At 44.9% G+C, this 16,867-nt stretch overlaps 1 protein-coding gene and 1 long non-coding RNA gene across 2 annotated transcripts in view; one reads left to right on the top strand and one right to left on the bottom strand.

Moving 5' to 3' along the window:
- The window catches only part of LOC109962694 (uncharacterized), a 93,816-nt gene that overhangs the window by 70,400 nt on the left and 6,549 nt on the right, over window positions 1–16,867 (top strand). The gene's annotated exons all lie outside the window — the stretch shown is intronic.
- The window catches only part of grid1b (glutamate receptor, ionotropic, delta 1b), a 437,638-nt gene continuing 435,745 nt past the window's right edge, over window positions 14,975–16,867 (bottom strand). The window contains 1 exon segment of the mRNA XM_020604601.1: window positions 14,975–16,861. Within this exon segment, the coding sequence (XP_020460257.1) occupies window positions 16,501–16,861 (361 nt within the window). The 3' untranslated portion in view covers window positions 14,975–16,500.

Here is a 16,867-nt window from a genome sequence, read left to right as displayed (position 1 = left end):
CAGTCGGTACATTCACCTTTGGGGCACAGAGGAGAAAAGTCAACACATGAGTGATGTGTTGTCAAGTGCTTTGGAAGGTCACCTGTTGTGTTTGAGTCAGGGCTGCAAGGTGTGGAAGTCACGTCATTACAATGTGCACAAATAGGTTATTTTAAGCTAAACGGTAATGCAGAAAATTTGTTATATGAGACGCCTTAAATCATGACACTCTCATAAGCTGTGAGGAGAACAGCTGCTGTCAAGACGTGTTATAAGCTGTACTGAGGCTGTTTTAATGTTGTTGGTTACAATTTCACATCTTAGCTAAAGCTGAGCGTCATGACTGCAGTTACCTGAACTTTGCTGGAGAACAGAGGACAGTTGTTTGCAGCTTTCAAACACATGAATCCACATTTTTCTTGTTGCTCTTCTTTCTCTCAGTATGTGCAAATGGCAAAAAAAAGTTTAAACTATGTAAGTCACATCTTTTTACAAGTAGAACCTTTTTTCCATAAAGATAAACTGAAAAATACAAATGCCTGGATAGCTACCTTCTCATAATGTCTGAAAAACAAATGTATGTTGGACACAAAATCCCTAATTCCACAGTAAATGTGGTGTCGATGCAGTGGAATACAAGTCAAGAAACAAACTAACAAGCAGATTTGCTCAAAGCGCCAAAGACAGAGACAAAGACGCATCTTCTTGAGTTGGAAATAGGTCATTAACTTTCCATACCTTCAGGTCAAGTGTCTTCATCAGACATTGCCAGAAGCAGATGCGATCCGATGGGTTGTCTGACTGGTTTTACTTGCAAAATGATATGATGTGATGTCCTCACATCTCTGAGTACACAGAGGTATGAGAGTGAAAAATAAAGAAGAGGTGAAAACATCTTCCTGGGCAAAGGTCATCAGCACTGAGGAGCAGAGAATAAGTGAAACAGTGAGGGCCAGGCAGAGCAGAGCGAGCGGGCTGACAGCGTCAGGTTAGCCCTCTGAGGCGGGATGAGGAGTGACAGTGGCATGGGGAAAACAGGGGCAACAGAGAAACATGGAGAAGCTGTCAGTGCAGAGATGACTCACTGCAAGAAGGTCATCGCTATCAGACAAAGAGAGGAGGAAGAGGATGATGGCTGGGGCCAGACGAGGAGGGGAAGAGGAGGAGCACCGAGGAGGTGATGCTGTCGGGTTGATTCGCAGCTCAAAGTCAGATGAGAAAAAGGAAGTGAGATGTTGAGGGAGCATAGAGGTGCTCAGGCCCCTGAGTGGAGGAGATGTGACGGGAAGGGAAGGAGAGGAAGCCCAGTCAGGAGAAAAGTGATGTGATAGCTCTGCAGATGTGTGGCAAAATAAAAACCAAGGGCTAAAACTGCAGAGAAAGTGCTGACCCCCTGACCAAGCACCAGGCATCTACACAGGACAGGTTCTTTTGGTATTTGGGTTTTGACCTGGTCTGTCAGTCAAAACCCAGGAAATGTCATTAAAGAGTAGAACTTGAAGCTTCTGTCCTCTCCTGATTTTCCTTTTCCCCTCCTCACTTGTCCAGCTCCTGCTCTGGCCCAGTCGCCTCCAGTCAGAACCTCTTCCTCTTTGTCTTCCTTTGGTGCACAGTTTACATCCCGATGAGGCCAACCAAGCAACTTCTGTCACCTCAGTTCTCCTCCTCTCTCATCTTCATTACTGGAGAGAAAGAGAATTTCAGCAGTTTTGTGTGAATGAGGAATTAGATCAGTGTATGAGAAAGTAGGGCTGTCAGATCTACACTGGACAGAATTTGTAATCCATTGAGTCATCGTTTGGTGATTGATTGCTCTTGTCTCATTACCTGGGCCCACTTAGTCCCAGACGTCCCGGCCTTTGGGCCCTGCAGCAGATAGCTAATACTCCGAGTCAGGATTTCTAGTAAATGAGTCGGCTCCAGCAGCCACGCTGGCAGGTCACCCGCCGAGAGGCTTGGCACTCACATTAACTACACAAGAGCACATTTAGCAGAAATGCACAGGAATCTCTAACAGTGGAAATTTGGAGGAGAAAAGTAGTAAAGGTGCTGAAATCTGTTTTCCAGCATGCATGCAGAGCCCCAGTAGGTGAGGCAGTAATCATCAGGTTTCAGTCCTCCAGTTTTAGAGCGCCATGTCTGGACACTGCTCCTTGTCCAAGAACTCCAGTTGGTCGCTGCGAGGCTGGCGGCCTTTTGAAATGGACTTTTCACAGCCAAAGCTTTTCTGTGAATCACAAAGCTGCTCCAGAGCCATGCAGTTGGTCTGGATGCACTGTCCACGAGGACAGCTTTTAAAATCTCTGCCCGTAGTTGATCCAGTGGTTGAGTTCAGGGACAGTTTGTTTTGTGTTTGATGCTACATTGCATTTCTCATCTGCAGAATCACTTGACCGCTCTTGTTTGGTTTGCACCACTTGTTAAACAGGAGTAACTGGCGGAGAAGCTGCCGAGATGGTTGACCATCAGCAGCTTCTCCGCCTCTACAGAGGATTTCTGCAGCTCTCTCAGAGGGGACTGCTGAGTCCTTGCCTCCTCCCTGACCGAGGCCCTTCTTGCCCGTTTAGTCAGTCTGATCAGATGCTGACTCCAGGAAGAGTCCTGCTGGTTCGAGACGCCTTCCTTGTCCCAGTTACTGAGGCCACTGTGCTCCTAGGAACACTCAGAGCTTTAGACAAGGTTTATTCCCTTGGTCCTGATCTGGGCCAGACCACAGAGTCTGCAGATAGCTCCTTCCTTGACCTGCAGTGTGAATTATGGGACCTTATATACACAAGTGTGCTTATAAGGTTCAGTTTGCCACAGGTGCACTCCAGTTGGGTTCTAGATGTCAAACAAGATGCACCTGAGCAGTGCAACACAATGGCAGAAGCATCTAAAAACATCATTTGACTTTGTCATTATGGGTTAATGGCAGTTTTATCCATTTAAAATGAAATGGCGTTAAAGTGGTCTGAACGCTTCCTAAAGCCACTTTTAATAAACTCATCAGTGCAGACTCGCTTCATGAGAAGGTTTTTACTCAGTAACAACCTGTTGAAAAGAGAAAAATCCAACATGTGGCTCATTCTGCTCAGGAATCCTCCACATACCACCACCACCGGTCATTGCTCACTTTGTACAGAGTGGTGGATGTTGAGCTTAAAGGCTGCAAACTGTGAGGAGTTTTTCTGTGAAGCTGTCATTTAACAGTGAATGTAATGAAACTACGCTTCACTGTGCAGGAAGTGTTTGTTTCCCTAACAGAGTTGGGCAGTGTACAGAACACCAGGAAACACCTCAGACGGTCTGATTTAGCCTGGTTTGGATCGGCTAGCTATAGGCGGAGTGCTAAATGATGAAAGGTTCTGATTACGGTCGACAATTCAGATGCAGTTTTTCCTTTTTTGCAAACACCAGTGTCAGTTTCAGTGTAGCACTGAAAAACGTGTTTTAATTTTGAAGCTATGATTTGGAAGAGTGCAGTTTTCAGACAGCTATGATATTAAATCATAACTCACATAATTATTTGCCTTAAGTTGCAACAAGGGAAAGTTTAAGCCAGTGACCTTTTATTTCACAGCTGCTGTATAATGGCAACAGATTCACTCAGCTGTTAATTGATATTTTTTGAGATTTTGGCTTGGCACAGTTTCCTCCTGTCTGATTAAAACTACAGTGACCAGCTGTTTTTGGAAACAGTAATTAATTTTTTTAATATATTTCTTTATTTAACAAGGTGAAGCCTCATTGAGATTGACAAGAGTGACCTGTCCAAGAGGGCAGCGAAGGTTTGATCAGTAAAATGTAACAACAATAGGCACAAACTGTACAGTACAACAAAAACAACCAACACACTGCAGTACACACAACATCCCAGTGATATATGTATGATCAAATCAAGCCAAGGTCAAAATATAGTTTAGTGAGTACAGCGAGATAGAGATTCTTAAGTAGGAGCCCGCGGGCTGGGAGCTGAAAGCCACCGTGGATGTGTTATAACAACTGGATACCAGTCTGAAAGATGCCGCCTGCTCACCTCAGTGAAAACAGCTTTTCCTGCTTCCAGCTTTGAAAAATGCTTGTTAACATACAGAGGATGTTTGCTGAGTGCCCACTGGGATAAAGCTGGAGGCCAGGCTGAGTGGTACAACTCTGCATCCAGCTCTTTTAATTAATCCAAGAGGCATGGGGTGGTAGTAAGCATGGAAAAACAAACTGGCACATTTCTTTATTATGTTTCCAGGAGATTTGAAGAAAATTCCCTTCACTGGAGCTAAGAGGCCGCTTCAAATCAACAACGCCTCCAGTCTCTAAAACTCTATATTGACCCCTCTCCTGGTATTTTATCTGTTTTATCTAACATGCGATCAGACGCCATCGGGCCCTACGAGGGCAGGTGGGCTATCAGCAGCTCTGCGAGCGCTGCGCCCCGCTCATCCCACTTGCTGGCTGTGCAGCCACCTGTTTAGAGTCTAGCTTGGTCAGCAGGACGATGGCGGTTTCTGTAAGCAAGAACAGCAGCATGTTAATGGATACATGTGCTGCACAGATGGCACAAATGCAGCTGAAGCACTTTGTTTGAACATATAGTGATGAAGTTGATGGGCAGAGAGAAGACAGAAGCTCCCAGAGTTGGAGTCGAGGTCTTTTGGTGGTGACTGTTGCTCCACGATTGCACAGAAAATCGCAAAGGCAGATGAGCAGAGATGTTTTATTTCATATGCAAGACGAGCACCGATGAGATGTATTAGGAACAAAAGTGAGATTTGCTCAGAGTCTGGAGATTAAAGTGATTATTGTGTCTGCAGCAGGAGACAGAAACAGCAGCTCCGTGTCTCTTATCCCTGGTTTTTGTCCTTTGTGCTGACCACACGATTTTACGTTTTCATGTCTTCAGTGAGAGAGAAAACAATCCTGCAGCTGGTCTAGACTTTCCACATGATACTGGACCAAAGGACTTGAATTCTGATAATAAACAGGTAAAAAGTCAGTGAATCCGCTTGCTAGCTGCTGTAACTAATGTTAATGGTAAAAGCCATGTTATTCCACTTTACAAGCTGTAGCATTTTCTCTGGATCAGTGAATTGTTAATGGGGTTGAACATAGTGATCACAATGATCCTCCTCAAGGTAAATGTAAACGCTGATAGTTAAGTAAGAACCAGAGAGTAGCAGTGACTTTCATAATTGATCAGTGATTAGACTATCAAAACAATCATCAGTTGCAGCCCTAGTGACAGATCATGTAGACAAGCTGTATGAATGAGGAATGATGAGTCCGCCTACAGGGATGAGGTAGAGCGGCTTTGTGGCTGGTGTCGGGAAAACAACTTGATCCTCAACACCGGCAAGACCAAGGAACTGGTAGTGGACTTTAGGAGGAATAAAACGGACATTAAGCCACTGTTCATCGACGGAGATCAGGTGGAGAGGGTGGCCGTCTTTAGGTTCTTGGGTGTTACCTTTGAGCAGCACCTGACTTGGGGCGCAAATACCACTGCTTTGGTGAAGAAGGCCCAGCAGAGATTGTATTTTCTCAGTCTTTTGAAGAAAAACAATCTGAATGAGAAACTGCTGGTGTCCTTCTATCACTGCTCAATAGAGAGCATTTTAACATACTGTGTCTGTGCCTGGTTCACCAGTTGCACAGCTGCTGACAGGAGAGCGCTCCAGAGGGTTATTACCAGAGCCCAGAAGATTATCGGTTGCCCCCTACCATCTCTGGAAGAACTGTACAGTTCCCGTTGCTTGAAAAAAGCACAAAAGCACACCCTGAACACTGTCTGTTTGAACTGCTGCCTTCGGGGAGAAGATACAGAACAATTATAGCAAGGACAAACAGATTAAGAAACAGTTTTTATCTGAGAGCTATTGTTGCTTTAAATGCTGCTAAAACCTTAAATTTGAATGATTGATGGGATTTTACGGGAACTGTGCAATAGTCAGATGTGTATGGATGCGAGTGTGTAAATTTGTTGGGTTTTATTGTTTATGATTATTTTTTATCATCGAAGGATTGCATTTTTAATTTCGTTGTACAATGTACAATGACAAAGTTAAAGTTAAGTTAAAAGTTAAGTTATAGTACATGTGCTGGTCAAAGGTTTCCTTCACGTGTACGTACTGTACAGCCAGAATACAGTGGTGTGAAAAAGTGTTTGCCCCCTTACTGATTTCTTATCTTTTTGCATGTTTGTCGCACTGTAATGTTTCAGATCGTCAAACAAATTTATATATTAGTCAAAGATAACACAAGTAAACACATCATGCAGTTTTTAAATGAAGGTTTTTATTATTAAGGGAAAACAAAATCCAAAACTATATAGCCCTGTGTGAACAAGTGTTTGCCCCCCTGTCAAAACACTGGTTTATCGCACCTGAGTTCAATTTCTCTAGCCACACCCAGGCCTGATTACTGCCACACCTGTTCGCAATCAAGAAATCACTTAAATAGGACCTGCCTGACAAAGTGAAGTAGACCAAAAGATCCTCAAAAGCTAGACATCATGCCGAGATCCAAAGAAATTCAAAACCAAATGAGAAAGAGAATAATTGAGCTCTATCAGTTTGGAAAAGGTTATAAAGCCATTTCTAAAGCTTTGGGACTGCAGCGAACCACAGTGAGAGCCATTATCCACAAATGGCGAAAACATGGAACAGTGGAGAACCTTCCCAGGAGTGGCCGGCCGACCAAAATTACCCCAAGAGCGCAGCGACAACTCATCCAAGAGGTCACAAAAGACCCCACAACAACATCCAAAGAACTGCAGGCCTCACTTGCCTCAGTTAAGGTGAGTGTTCATGACTCCACCATAAGAAAGAGACTGGGCAAAAATGGTTTGCATGGCAGAGTTCCAAGACGAAAACCACTGCTGAGCAAAAAGAACATAAAGGCTCGTCTCAGTTTTGCCAGAAAACATCTTGATGATCCCCAAGACTTTTGGGATAATACTCTGTGGACAGACGAGACAAAAGTTGAACTTTTTGGAAGGTGTGTGTCCCATTATGTGTGGCGTAAAAGTAACACCGCATTTCAGAAAAAGAACATCATACCAACAGTGAAATATGGTGGTGGTAGTGTGATGGTCTGGGGCTGTTTTGCTGCTTCAGGGCCTGGAAGACTTGCTGTGATAAATGGAACCCTGAATTCTGCTGTGTACCAAAATATCCTGAAGGAGAATGTCCGGCCATCCGTTTGTGACCTCAAGCTGAAGCGAACTTGGGTTCTGCAGCAGGACAATGATCCAAAGCACACCAGCAAGTCCACTTCTGAATGGCTGAAGAAAAACAAAATGAAGACTTTGGAGTGGCCTAGTCAAAGTCCTGACCTGAATCCAATTGAGATGCTGTGGCATGACCTTAAAAAGGCAGTTCATGCCCGAAAACCTTCCAATGTGGCTGACTTACAACAATTCTGCCAAGATGAGTGGGCCAAAATTCCTCCACAGCGCTGTGGCAGACTCATGGCAAGTTATCGAAAACGCTTGATTGCAGTTGTTGCTGCTAAGGGTGGCCCAACCAGTTATTCGGTTTAGGGGGCAAACACTTATTCACACAGGGCTTTGTAGTTTTGGATTTTGTTTTCCCTTAATAATAAAAACCTTCATTTAAAAACTGCATGATGTGTTTACTTGTGTTATCTTTGACTAATATATAAATTTGTTTGACGATCTGAAACATTACAGTGTGACAAACATGCAAAAAGATAAGAAATCAGTAAGGGGGCAAACACTTTTTCACACCACTGTATATCAAAAACACAAAACTGATGATTTAGACTTTCAGAGTCACTAGGGAGCGCAGGTGGTTTCCTGAGTTGAGTTGAGTTGTCTGACAGCTTCCTAAACAAGGTGCGCTGCTTTGACTCAGGTGAAATTAGCTGTCAGCAGTAACCCTTCATCCTTTGCAGAGCAACCAGGCTCAGTTTTCAGCCTTCTGAGGAATAAACAGTGCACAGACAAACTGGGTTTGTCAGAATCACTGGATTCAGCAAACCTCAGCCCCTAAATGCGTTTTCTTGGCAGTTTTCAAGGTTCCTCGTCGTTCCCCTGGCAGCGCAGTCCTAACAGGGGTGTAACACTACACAGCTACATCAGCATGTGGTGCAGGGCTCCTCTGAGGATTTGTTTGCTCGGAGGGGGTTTCCTCCGACGGGAGGGTGTAATCTGTCTGAAGAGTGGGATTTTAGAGAGCTGGTGCAGATCTGGGTTTTGGCAGCTACACTTAAAACTGGACCAGGTGTTGGTTTGTGTGCATGCTGTGTGGAGAGCAGCTCTGATTGGCTCCTGAGTTACTTAGCATCAGGTCAGTTGCATATGGTGACTCTGTGGAAAATGGTGATTGCAGGTGGCAGGGACTTCACCACAGGTTTTGTCAAAGAGGTGGAGAACCTCCAACGTGAACGTGCTTGCAGTGCGACTTTAAAACTACTTCTGTCACTTTGGGGCACTTCAACGTGGAAGGCAGGTGTCCCATTATAACTGGTAGTCTGAGGCCACATATGAGGATGAGTCGGAGACACAGAGTGTCCCCCAGTTAACGAGGCTCTGCTAGCTTCCACTGAGGTGATGCTGCTAATCACTGAGAGTGAGGCTGGACTTTTCCAGGTGACACACAAGTGTGGTCCAGCTTCTTCACTTGATTTAAAGCCGACCCCTCACAGCGCCACTCTGTTTTTCAGTCCCTTCCAGGACTCACAATTACTTGTGACCGTTTTCTGTGGTTCATATTCAGCTTATGTTGCTCACTCTGCCTCATCCTCTGCACACAGCCTCCTCACTCTAGTACAGTGTTATATACCCCCCCACGAGTTAAGAAAACATTGTCACTGGCATTTGCTTTTGTCCATGTGGATACAGAATTCTTTGTGTCCCTGTGTTAATAGTTGCATTATCTCATACGTCAAACACATGAAAAACATTCCTTCTTCTGCACTCTCAGGGTTTTATTCAGTCAAATGTGGCAGCCAGCTGACAAACCTGCACTTAGTGGGTTTAGCTTGTAGTTGGAAAAATGTTGTTTACATAAAGTGATTTAATAGATGAATTGTTTCCCCATCCTCTATAAAAAAAACTTGAATAATGTCCAGCTTCAAGTGTCGTTTTATCCAACAAAAACACCTGAAACTCAGATATGTCATTACACCGATTTAGAACAAAACAGTACAGAAAGTATTAACTTCAGAGAAGCTGACACCAGCTTTGTTAAACTAAAGAAATGACTGAGCCCTTCTTGAAAAGAAGACATTGCTCTTACACTGGGCCTTTAACAGAAACTGAGACAGTTGAGTCAGACCCAGAACAGTGACCAGATCTCAGACCCCTGTTGATTGTAAAGAGCCCACTAATGCTCCTTTACTGCGGCATCGCGTTGCCATAAACACTGCAGCTTCTTAGTTTTTCTTTTCATCCACATCGCTGCCCTAGATGAAGCTTCTGCAGCCGAGCGGAGGAGCAGACAGCCGCAGGGATCACAGAGTAGGTGGAGGGAGGAGGACAGGCTGAGAAGGAGATGCTCACATTTAGACGGAGAGCAGAGTGATGGCGAGGAGACGGAGGCGGTGAGAACATGAAATCACATCTTCCCTGTTGGAGCTGCTGCTCCTGTATGTGTGCAAGAGCCAAGAATCATCAGTGAGCCCTGTAACCGTCATCTGACAACACCATCAGTGGCTCAGGGACACAACGCAAATGTTTAGTGTCGTTCATGGTCAGAACCTATAAAGAGAAGAAGTAATTAGTGTAATTATCAGCTGCAGCTCCAGGCTCTGCACTGAACCACAGGGCAAATAGGAATCACTCCGAAACACTAATATTCAATTCTGAATATTCAGTTATGTGTTCAGTTTATTTTGAGGCTGCCCAGTGTGCTTATTCCAGTCAGAACAAATAGCATTTCTTGAAACCACCCGTCATGTTTTCACTTGAGTTATTATACAAACCACCATGTCTCTGCCTCGGGTGTGAGACAGTCCACCTGTAAAAACAGCCTCAGCGGGTCATTGTGAGCAACAGCTACGTCTGACGGTTTGGGGACCTTAGTAATTATGACACCAGCAGAGGGGTACAATAGGTGACCTAGCATACAGAGTAGAGACAGTCGTGGTGAGGAGGCCGGGCTTTCCCCGAGACCAGCGGGGGGGTTCAATCTAGTGTGCGACATGCGTATTTCAAGTAGTTTTCATTTATAAGTGTGAACAAAATGTGACCAAGTGTAACAAAGCTGTGATGGTTTCATTATTGTAACAGCACATTTGTGACAGTTTCCATGACAGTGCAGTTGCCTTGCGCTTGCTGTTGTGTTTGTGGCTGTTTCTATGGAGAGGAAAAGCTTGTTAAGCTTGCTGGTGCGACACGTTAGCATGTTTGTCTGTGTAAGAGCAAATACTTCGGCATCAGTGTGTAAAGCAGGTCATAACAGGAAGCTGCAGAACATAAATGTTACAGCTGTCTGAAACCATATGGAAACATCGTCCACCCAAGGGCACCGACAGGTCTGTCTGTAAACAGTAAAATCTTCCACTCAGTCAGTAATGAAAGCATACCGAACGTCTCCACTCCACGTGGATACAGGATTCGCAGCCAGTGCAAAATACAAAACAGCTCAGCTCCTTGTCAAATCTGTGACTCTGTAACCCACATCAGAGGCAGCCTGCAGATTTAAACATGTTTATTATGGAAATACACAATAGTGGAAAATGTCTTATTTCTGCACATTGTGTGCACGTTACCCAAGTGGTGGCACTGGTAGAGAACCCTCATGTTTATGGCGATAGAGTGGCCTCCCTTTCATGCCTGTACGCTCACCATGCTCAGCGCTTCACGTGCACAGCTCTTCTAGGTTAACGGCTTCACGCTGGCCATTTGATTTACAGACACTGACCCGTTTCCCTGTGTGACCACGGCCCAGTCTGTAGCCATATAATGGCCTGTAACTGCCCGATGCTACCGCGCTGTCACATTCATATTGTTTTTTATTTCTTCCAGCTGCTGGAAGTAAAGTGAGTAATGAGGTGTTTTATCCAGAAGGCACAGCTCAGCAGCAGTGAGGAGGAGGAGGAGGAATGTGTCACATAAACTCACCAACAGCGCTGAGTGCTCAAACTTAAGTAGGACAGGGAGAGCAGATAATCCATGTGGAGTTTATCAGGGTTTGCCACAGGGCAGCTAAAGGTTTGGGTGCCAGTGACATTGAAAAAGTGAAAAAAATTTCTGGAGAGGGGAGAAGAAGTCTGTACAGCTTGTTTTCCACCCCACCTTTACATGCAAGACCCAGTGGTGAGTGAGGAACGTGTCAGCTGCACAGACAGTGGAAAGACTCCTCGGTCCACACGGGTCTGAGCGGAACCTGTTCTCCAGCCAGATTCCCAAATATTTTTGTATTTCACCGTTTCATTTGGAGAAAGTCAACGGAGTGGGCACCATAATAAGTTTGGTTAGAGTTATCTGAAATGCATTAAAAGTGGACTGTGTGTTTGTAAAGTCACATTATATATGAAATGGTGTCATCTCCATAAAAATGTACAACACGGTGACCAAAACCAGATGTGTAAGAGCTCAGGCATCTAGTGGTGAAACAGGCACTGAACCAGGCTCAAGCAGCACCAGCACACATTTATATTTACTGGAGCGATTACTCACTCAGCAGCCGGGCAGCTTCCTGGTTTCAGATCGATCCTCCTGAACCCAAATGAAAGTGTTTCTTTTTGTTTTAAAATCCCTTTAGGCCTCAGGGCAGTAAAACAGAAAATATGAAATGCTGTGCAGATTTGTAATATTCACTGTACATCTCATCAACCTGACTGAGGTGGAATCAATAAGTGATTAGTTTTCTACCTGATTCCATGGACACACAGTGCTGTGCTCTGTTTTGCTGTCAGTAAGCTGAAGTTCACATCAGGTCGATTCATCAGTGCCTCCATGTTCACGCTCGCTGCTGTTTCTCTGGATAATGGCTTCATTTCTACATGTGGATCTAAGGTGCCGCTCAGCATCTCGTAGGTTTGGCCTGAAAACCTTGACTCAACCTCATTGGAGGCCAAACTGTCTGAGTCAGCTGCAGCTGCAGTTCCTGTAATGACCACTATTTACGTTTACTTTTGATATCATAGCATATGGTATTTCTGCACTGTGGTATTGGTACTTAAAGGATCTGAATATTTCCGCCACTGGTGCTAAATAACCCCCCCACCCCCGTGTAGTTTTATCATGCACAATTACAGGACAGATTAATAACTAAAGTAGAATTACAGCAGCGTCAGACCATGAACGCCCATCTGTCGGTGACACAACATGACAAACACGTGTGTAAACCATATTTCTTTATTAAAGATTAAGAAACTCCAAGCAGCATATTCATAAATAAAATAACGGTCTCCTTTAGATGGACTGTGACAGACTATATGCTCTGACAGTTCATGTCATCCTCCTCTGTCGGGGCGCCGGAGCTTGAACATAAAGGGCTGGCACGTGGAGCTGCCCTGGCACACAGACCAGTCCTCGCTCTCAGTCCGGGTTGTGGAGCACAGTGCGAAAAGCAAGTCGGTTCACAAGAGCAACTACTGACACAGTTAGAAAATCTCCATGTGGAGTGTGTTCAGGCAAGAGTGGTAGCACTGCTCGTCCTCTTCCACACAGAGTGAGTCAGACAGTATGGCGGGTTATAGTTCATGAGATGTGAAAGATGAGTGAGTCTCTGAACAGGTGAGTTTAAGATATGAGTCATTTCTGCTTGGGACAGGTGAGGAAAAAAAAAATCACATTAAACATGTGGACCCATGGTTGCACATTAAACCATCATCATCCAACAGGCTAAATTGATCTGAACTGAGTGAGTCTAAATCAGTGCAGTTTCCCTAAGAATGAAGTTCACATTGGACAGTTCAGCACCTTGTGATTTACGTCCGATGCCAATATTTAGTGCTGATGCAGGAAATGTCCGTGGGAGGGCAGAGTCACGTGGGATGCCACAGTTCGTGCTGGTTGTCTGTTTACTACCTGTACCTACGGTCTGTCTCCACCCTTAACCAAATGTTTAGTTGTGTAGTCCCAGCTGCAACCTCAGCACTTCACACTGTGCAATTCAGTCACACACACAAACCTTAAGAGGAAATCGCCCGTGTTACTTTTTATTTAGCAGCAGGTTGTATCCACAGAGGTATTTTTATCATCTCAGAGATGTCACAGTTTACTGTCTGATAAAACAGACACTGTCACACTGTCAGTTACAATCTAGTGTGGGCTGCATTTTGCGTGTTCGATGGTCAGCTGACTTGGAAAGTTAAGAAATCCAGACAGACGCATTGTGTCTGCTTCACTCGCGTTTTGAAAAGAGCTAAGCGATAATGAAGCTGTGGCCATAGCGCTGGCACATCATGCATCACCTGAACAGAAACCCACTGAATTCATTTTATTAACACGTTTTGATGCTCAGACCTTCATCAGGCAGAATTCTTGCAGACAAAACCTGGCAATGGGAAACCTCAAAAAGCAGCAGGAGATACTGAAGCAGTTATTCTGATTGGTTGGTTCCAGACATGGACTGTAGCAGTGGTCATACTGTGAGAATATGGCCCTAGATTTGTGATGCTGTTGGTGTCTGACTTCCTGAACCACCGTCTGGGACAACCGAAGCTTTCACCACATGTCCCCGAGTGCTCAGCATGAAGGGCCCGTTAAGCCAGTGATGCAGAGCGGAGTCTTCAGAAATACCGGATCAAGAAGTTGGTTTCAGCTGAGGTTTGTGTAGGAAATGCTGTTAGACTGAATCACACAGCTGAGTCCTAACGTAGCCTGACCAAACCTAGACTGTTTCAGCTACCTAACCCTAATGTTCCTGTCCACACACAGCACGTTTCCAGATCACAACCATATGGTGACCGTCATAAAAGCGTTTGCGTTAGAGGTACAGAGGTTGTTGAACATAATCTGACTTTTGTCGACTCGTCCCTCGCTGTCTGGTGATGACATTATAATATAGTTTAATTTTTAAATCCTTTCTTCTTTAATCTGCGGATTTACCATTCTTCAAAACGTGGCCTCATCCTGAGGTTGTTCCCCTGGTCTTGTGATGTACAGAAAACAACTGCATGTGATCAGTGTGTTTCCAAGTGAAGATGATTAGGCCCATAAATGCACATTAATTGCACTTATGAAATAAAGGATGTGTGGTTTTGGTTCATCATACCGTATTCCCTATAGAAACTCTAGCGTTTAGCAATACAGTGCTGTGGCAGTCTCCACTGTCACAAGCCTCTGATTGCCCTCTGTCATCCCCGCATGGATCTCATTAGGAATGGCCTGTGGGAATACGAGGCCTCTCTGATTAAAATAACTGCTCTGCTTTCCAGGAGTAAAACCTGTATACAAGTGTGACATTAAATGCTCTAATATAAAAATTAAAGACACATATATAGATCTTTGTTTTCAGGTTGGATATAACAAACTAAAAGGTCAGAGACTGTTAGGCTGCATTCACACCAAAGACTGTTTCTCCTTCATTCAGCCCAGCATGTTGGTCCCCTGACAGGAAGGATGGGGTCACTGGGAATAGGAACACAGCGGCAACAGAGATGAGCCTGGAACAGTCCAAGATTTCCTGTCTCTCTAAACAACAGACAAATGTGCTTCATTGTGGATGTTTTTGTCATTTGGACCAGCGACTCGAAGTCAACCAATCAAATCACCTCAGCTTGTTTCAATCTCATGCAGTGCAGCTAAGAAAGTTTGGCTATTGACAGCTTTTTCTGGTGCATCGTTCTCTCCCTCCTCCACACTGGAGGTGTGAGCTGATGCTCATGTTCAGCTGTTTCTTCAGTGCTGAGGCTGCGCATGTCACCGGTCTGAACTGGAAGTGCTGTGGTGAGCTGCTGCTGAGGGAAGTCAAGAATTCATGCCCTTGCTCTAGGGAGTTTTTAGTTTACTAGTGAATGAACTTTAATCTATCCTTTAAGACTTTGGGGGAGTGTTGTTAAGAGGACTGAGAAGTGGCCTATGCTGTTGTGAGCATTTCTGCTTGTGCGCTGTTGTGTCTGTGTCGCCCTGTTTCCTCGCCACTGTGTTGTTTGTTGGTGAATTACAAACAATGGCAACTGAAGCTGAGCAGATCGTGTTTGGAGATGGAGCTAAGATTCAACTCAGAACTTTAAATTGTTTTGTAGATGGACAGAATTTGGCACCGAGTTTGTTTTGACTCTCCTCGGTGTCTGGTGTCAGTTGCTAGTGTGTTCATCATGACAGGCTTATTGTTAGCTGCTGAGCCGTTTCAGCCTTAACTGAACTTGTCAACTTCCCAGTGGTGCTAGAAGAAAAGCCAGTGGAACACTAACGTCATCAGGATTTATAACCTGGGAATCATAAATATCAAGACCAGAATTTTGCTAATCTGTTAAATGTTGAAATATTTTGAAGTGAGAATGTTGGCAGAGGATCATCGGTCATTATGGGACCCAGAGTGTGTGTTCCAGCTGTTGCGGCCGTCTGTCCAGCAGCTGTTGAGATCTATCAGGCTGGACCAAAGTGCTGGACCCTGAAGCTGTTCTTGTCAATTTGGCAGAATCTAAAACTCCGCAGATTCTTATTGTGCAAAGTGTGTTTGGCATTGAATTTGTATCTGGGACCAGTACTTCTGTACCATTTTGTACCCCCCCAGATCCAGTCACGTGATTACCTGCTGCTACTTCCTGTGTGACCGAGCTCCGAAGCCCGCCAGTAGGTGTGACTGCAGACTAGCATTATCTGTTGCCATGGCCCGATGCAATCAGAAACCCGTCGGCTTGACAGCACTGATGCCGAATCAGAAGTGACCATAAAAACAAAGCACTCGGCTGTGTGTAAAACACGAGCCACATACAAACCCCCCAGAGCTTGCACCATTTACAGAAAGAAAATGAATGTCAACCTCTGATTGGGAAAAAACAATGCGTATTAATACAAATGGGAAAAAAGTTACTATTTTTGTCCGATGCTGATTTTATATATAGGGTTGTTACAGAGGTGCATAACAGTAGGTGTCCAACACTACAGTGTCCCTACAGTGGTGCATCATGGGTAGTCGTTTACATCGATGAGTTGTGGAGAGACATCGTTTAATTTCGGCACTTAGAAAACAATCACAATGAATTTTGCGTCATTGTTTGATATTGAACAAAATTTACAAAGCCATTCAAACAGTCAGAACTTTGTCATCAATGTATATATATATATATTTTTTATCTCATTTTGTTGGTTTTTTATAACTCAACTTCAAAAATTGAGAATATTCAAAATACACTTTAACCTCACTTCGTTCTCTTGGTATTTACATGTATGTACAAGAGGAAAAACTACGTCCCCCGTCCCCCCACACCTGTTTCCTAACAGTGTTTTCACTGAACCGGTTGTGACATAGAAAATCTTTTTACTTTGTACATTAGGTTTTTTCCATTCTGTAATACTTTTCATCTAGAGATCCCCAAACCACCTCACACCCAGAGCTGGGCCCAAGTCCACAGAACGACTTGTTGTTGATTCAGTTTGACCCTGACCCGCCCCGCCCCCCATCTCTATATGGATGTACTGTGGGTAGCCTCAATGGCTTCGGTTATGGGTCCTGTGGAGACTGCCTGGTAGGACATTGGCATGGGTGTCTTGCCAGGGCTCTGCCGGAAGAGCCCCCCGTTGGGAGCCCTGTGTTTGCACTGCATGGTGCCGCTGAGGGTGGTGCTGCTGAGGGGGTGGTGCGGGGGCAATGTGGTGCTGCCAGGGCCCTGGGACGGGGGTAGCGTCCTGCCTAGGGTCCCCCCATGGTGAGGGTGGGGAAGAGGAGGAGGCGGCACCCCCTCCCCTGGGAGGAAGGTGGTCACAGCGAGGCCCGAGGGCGGGTAGTCCCGCACGGACTCCGGCCCCGGCACGAGAGAGGCCTGGCTTGTG

Source organism: Monopterus albus, unplaced genomic scaffold, assembly GCF_001952655.1.
Source record: "Monopterus albus unplaced genomic scaffold, M_albus_1.0 scaffold67.1, whole genome shotgun sequence".
Taxonomy (NCBI): Eukaryota; Metazoa; Chordata; class Actinopteri; order Synbranchiformes; family Synbranchidae; genus Monopterus; species Monopterus albus.
The sequence above is the reverse complement of the archived record's forward strand: the minus strand, read 5'-3'. Positions and strand labels throughout refer to the sequence as shown.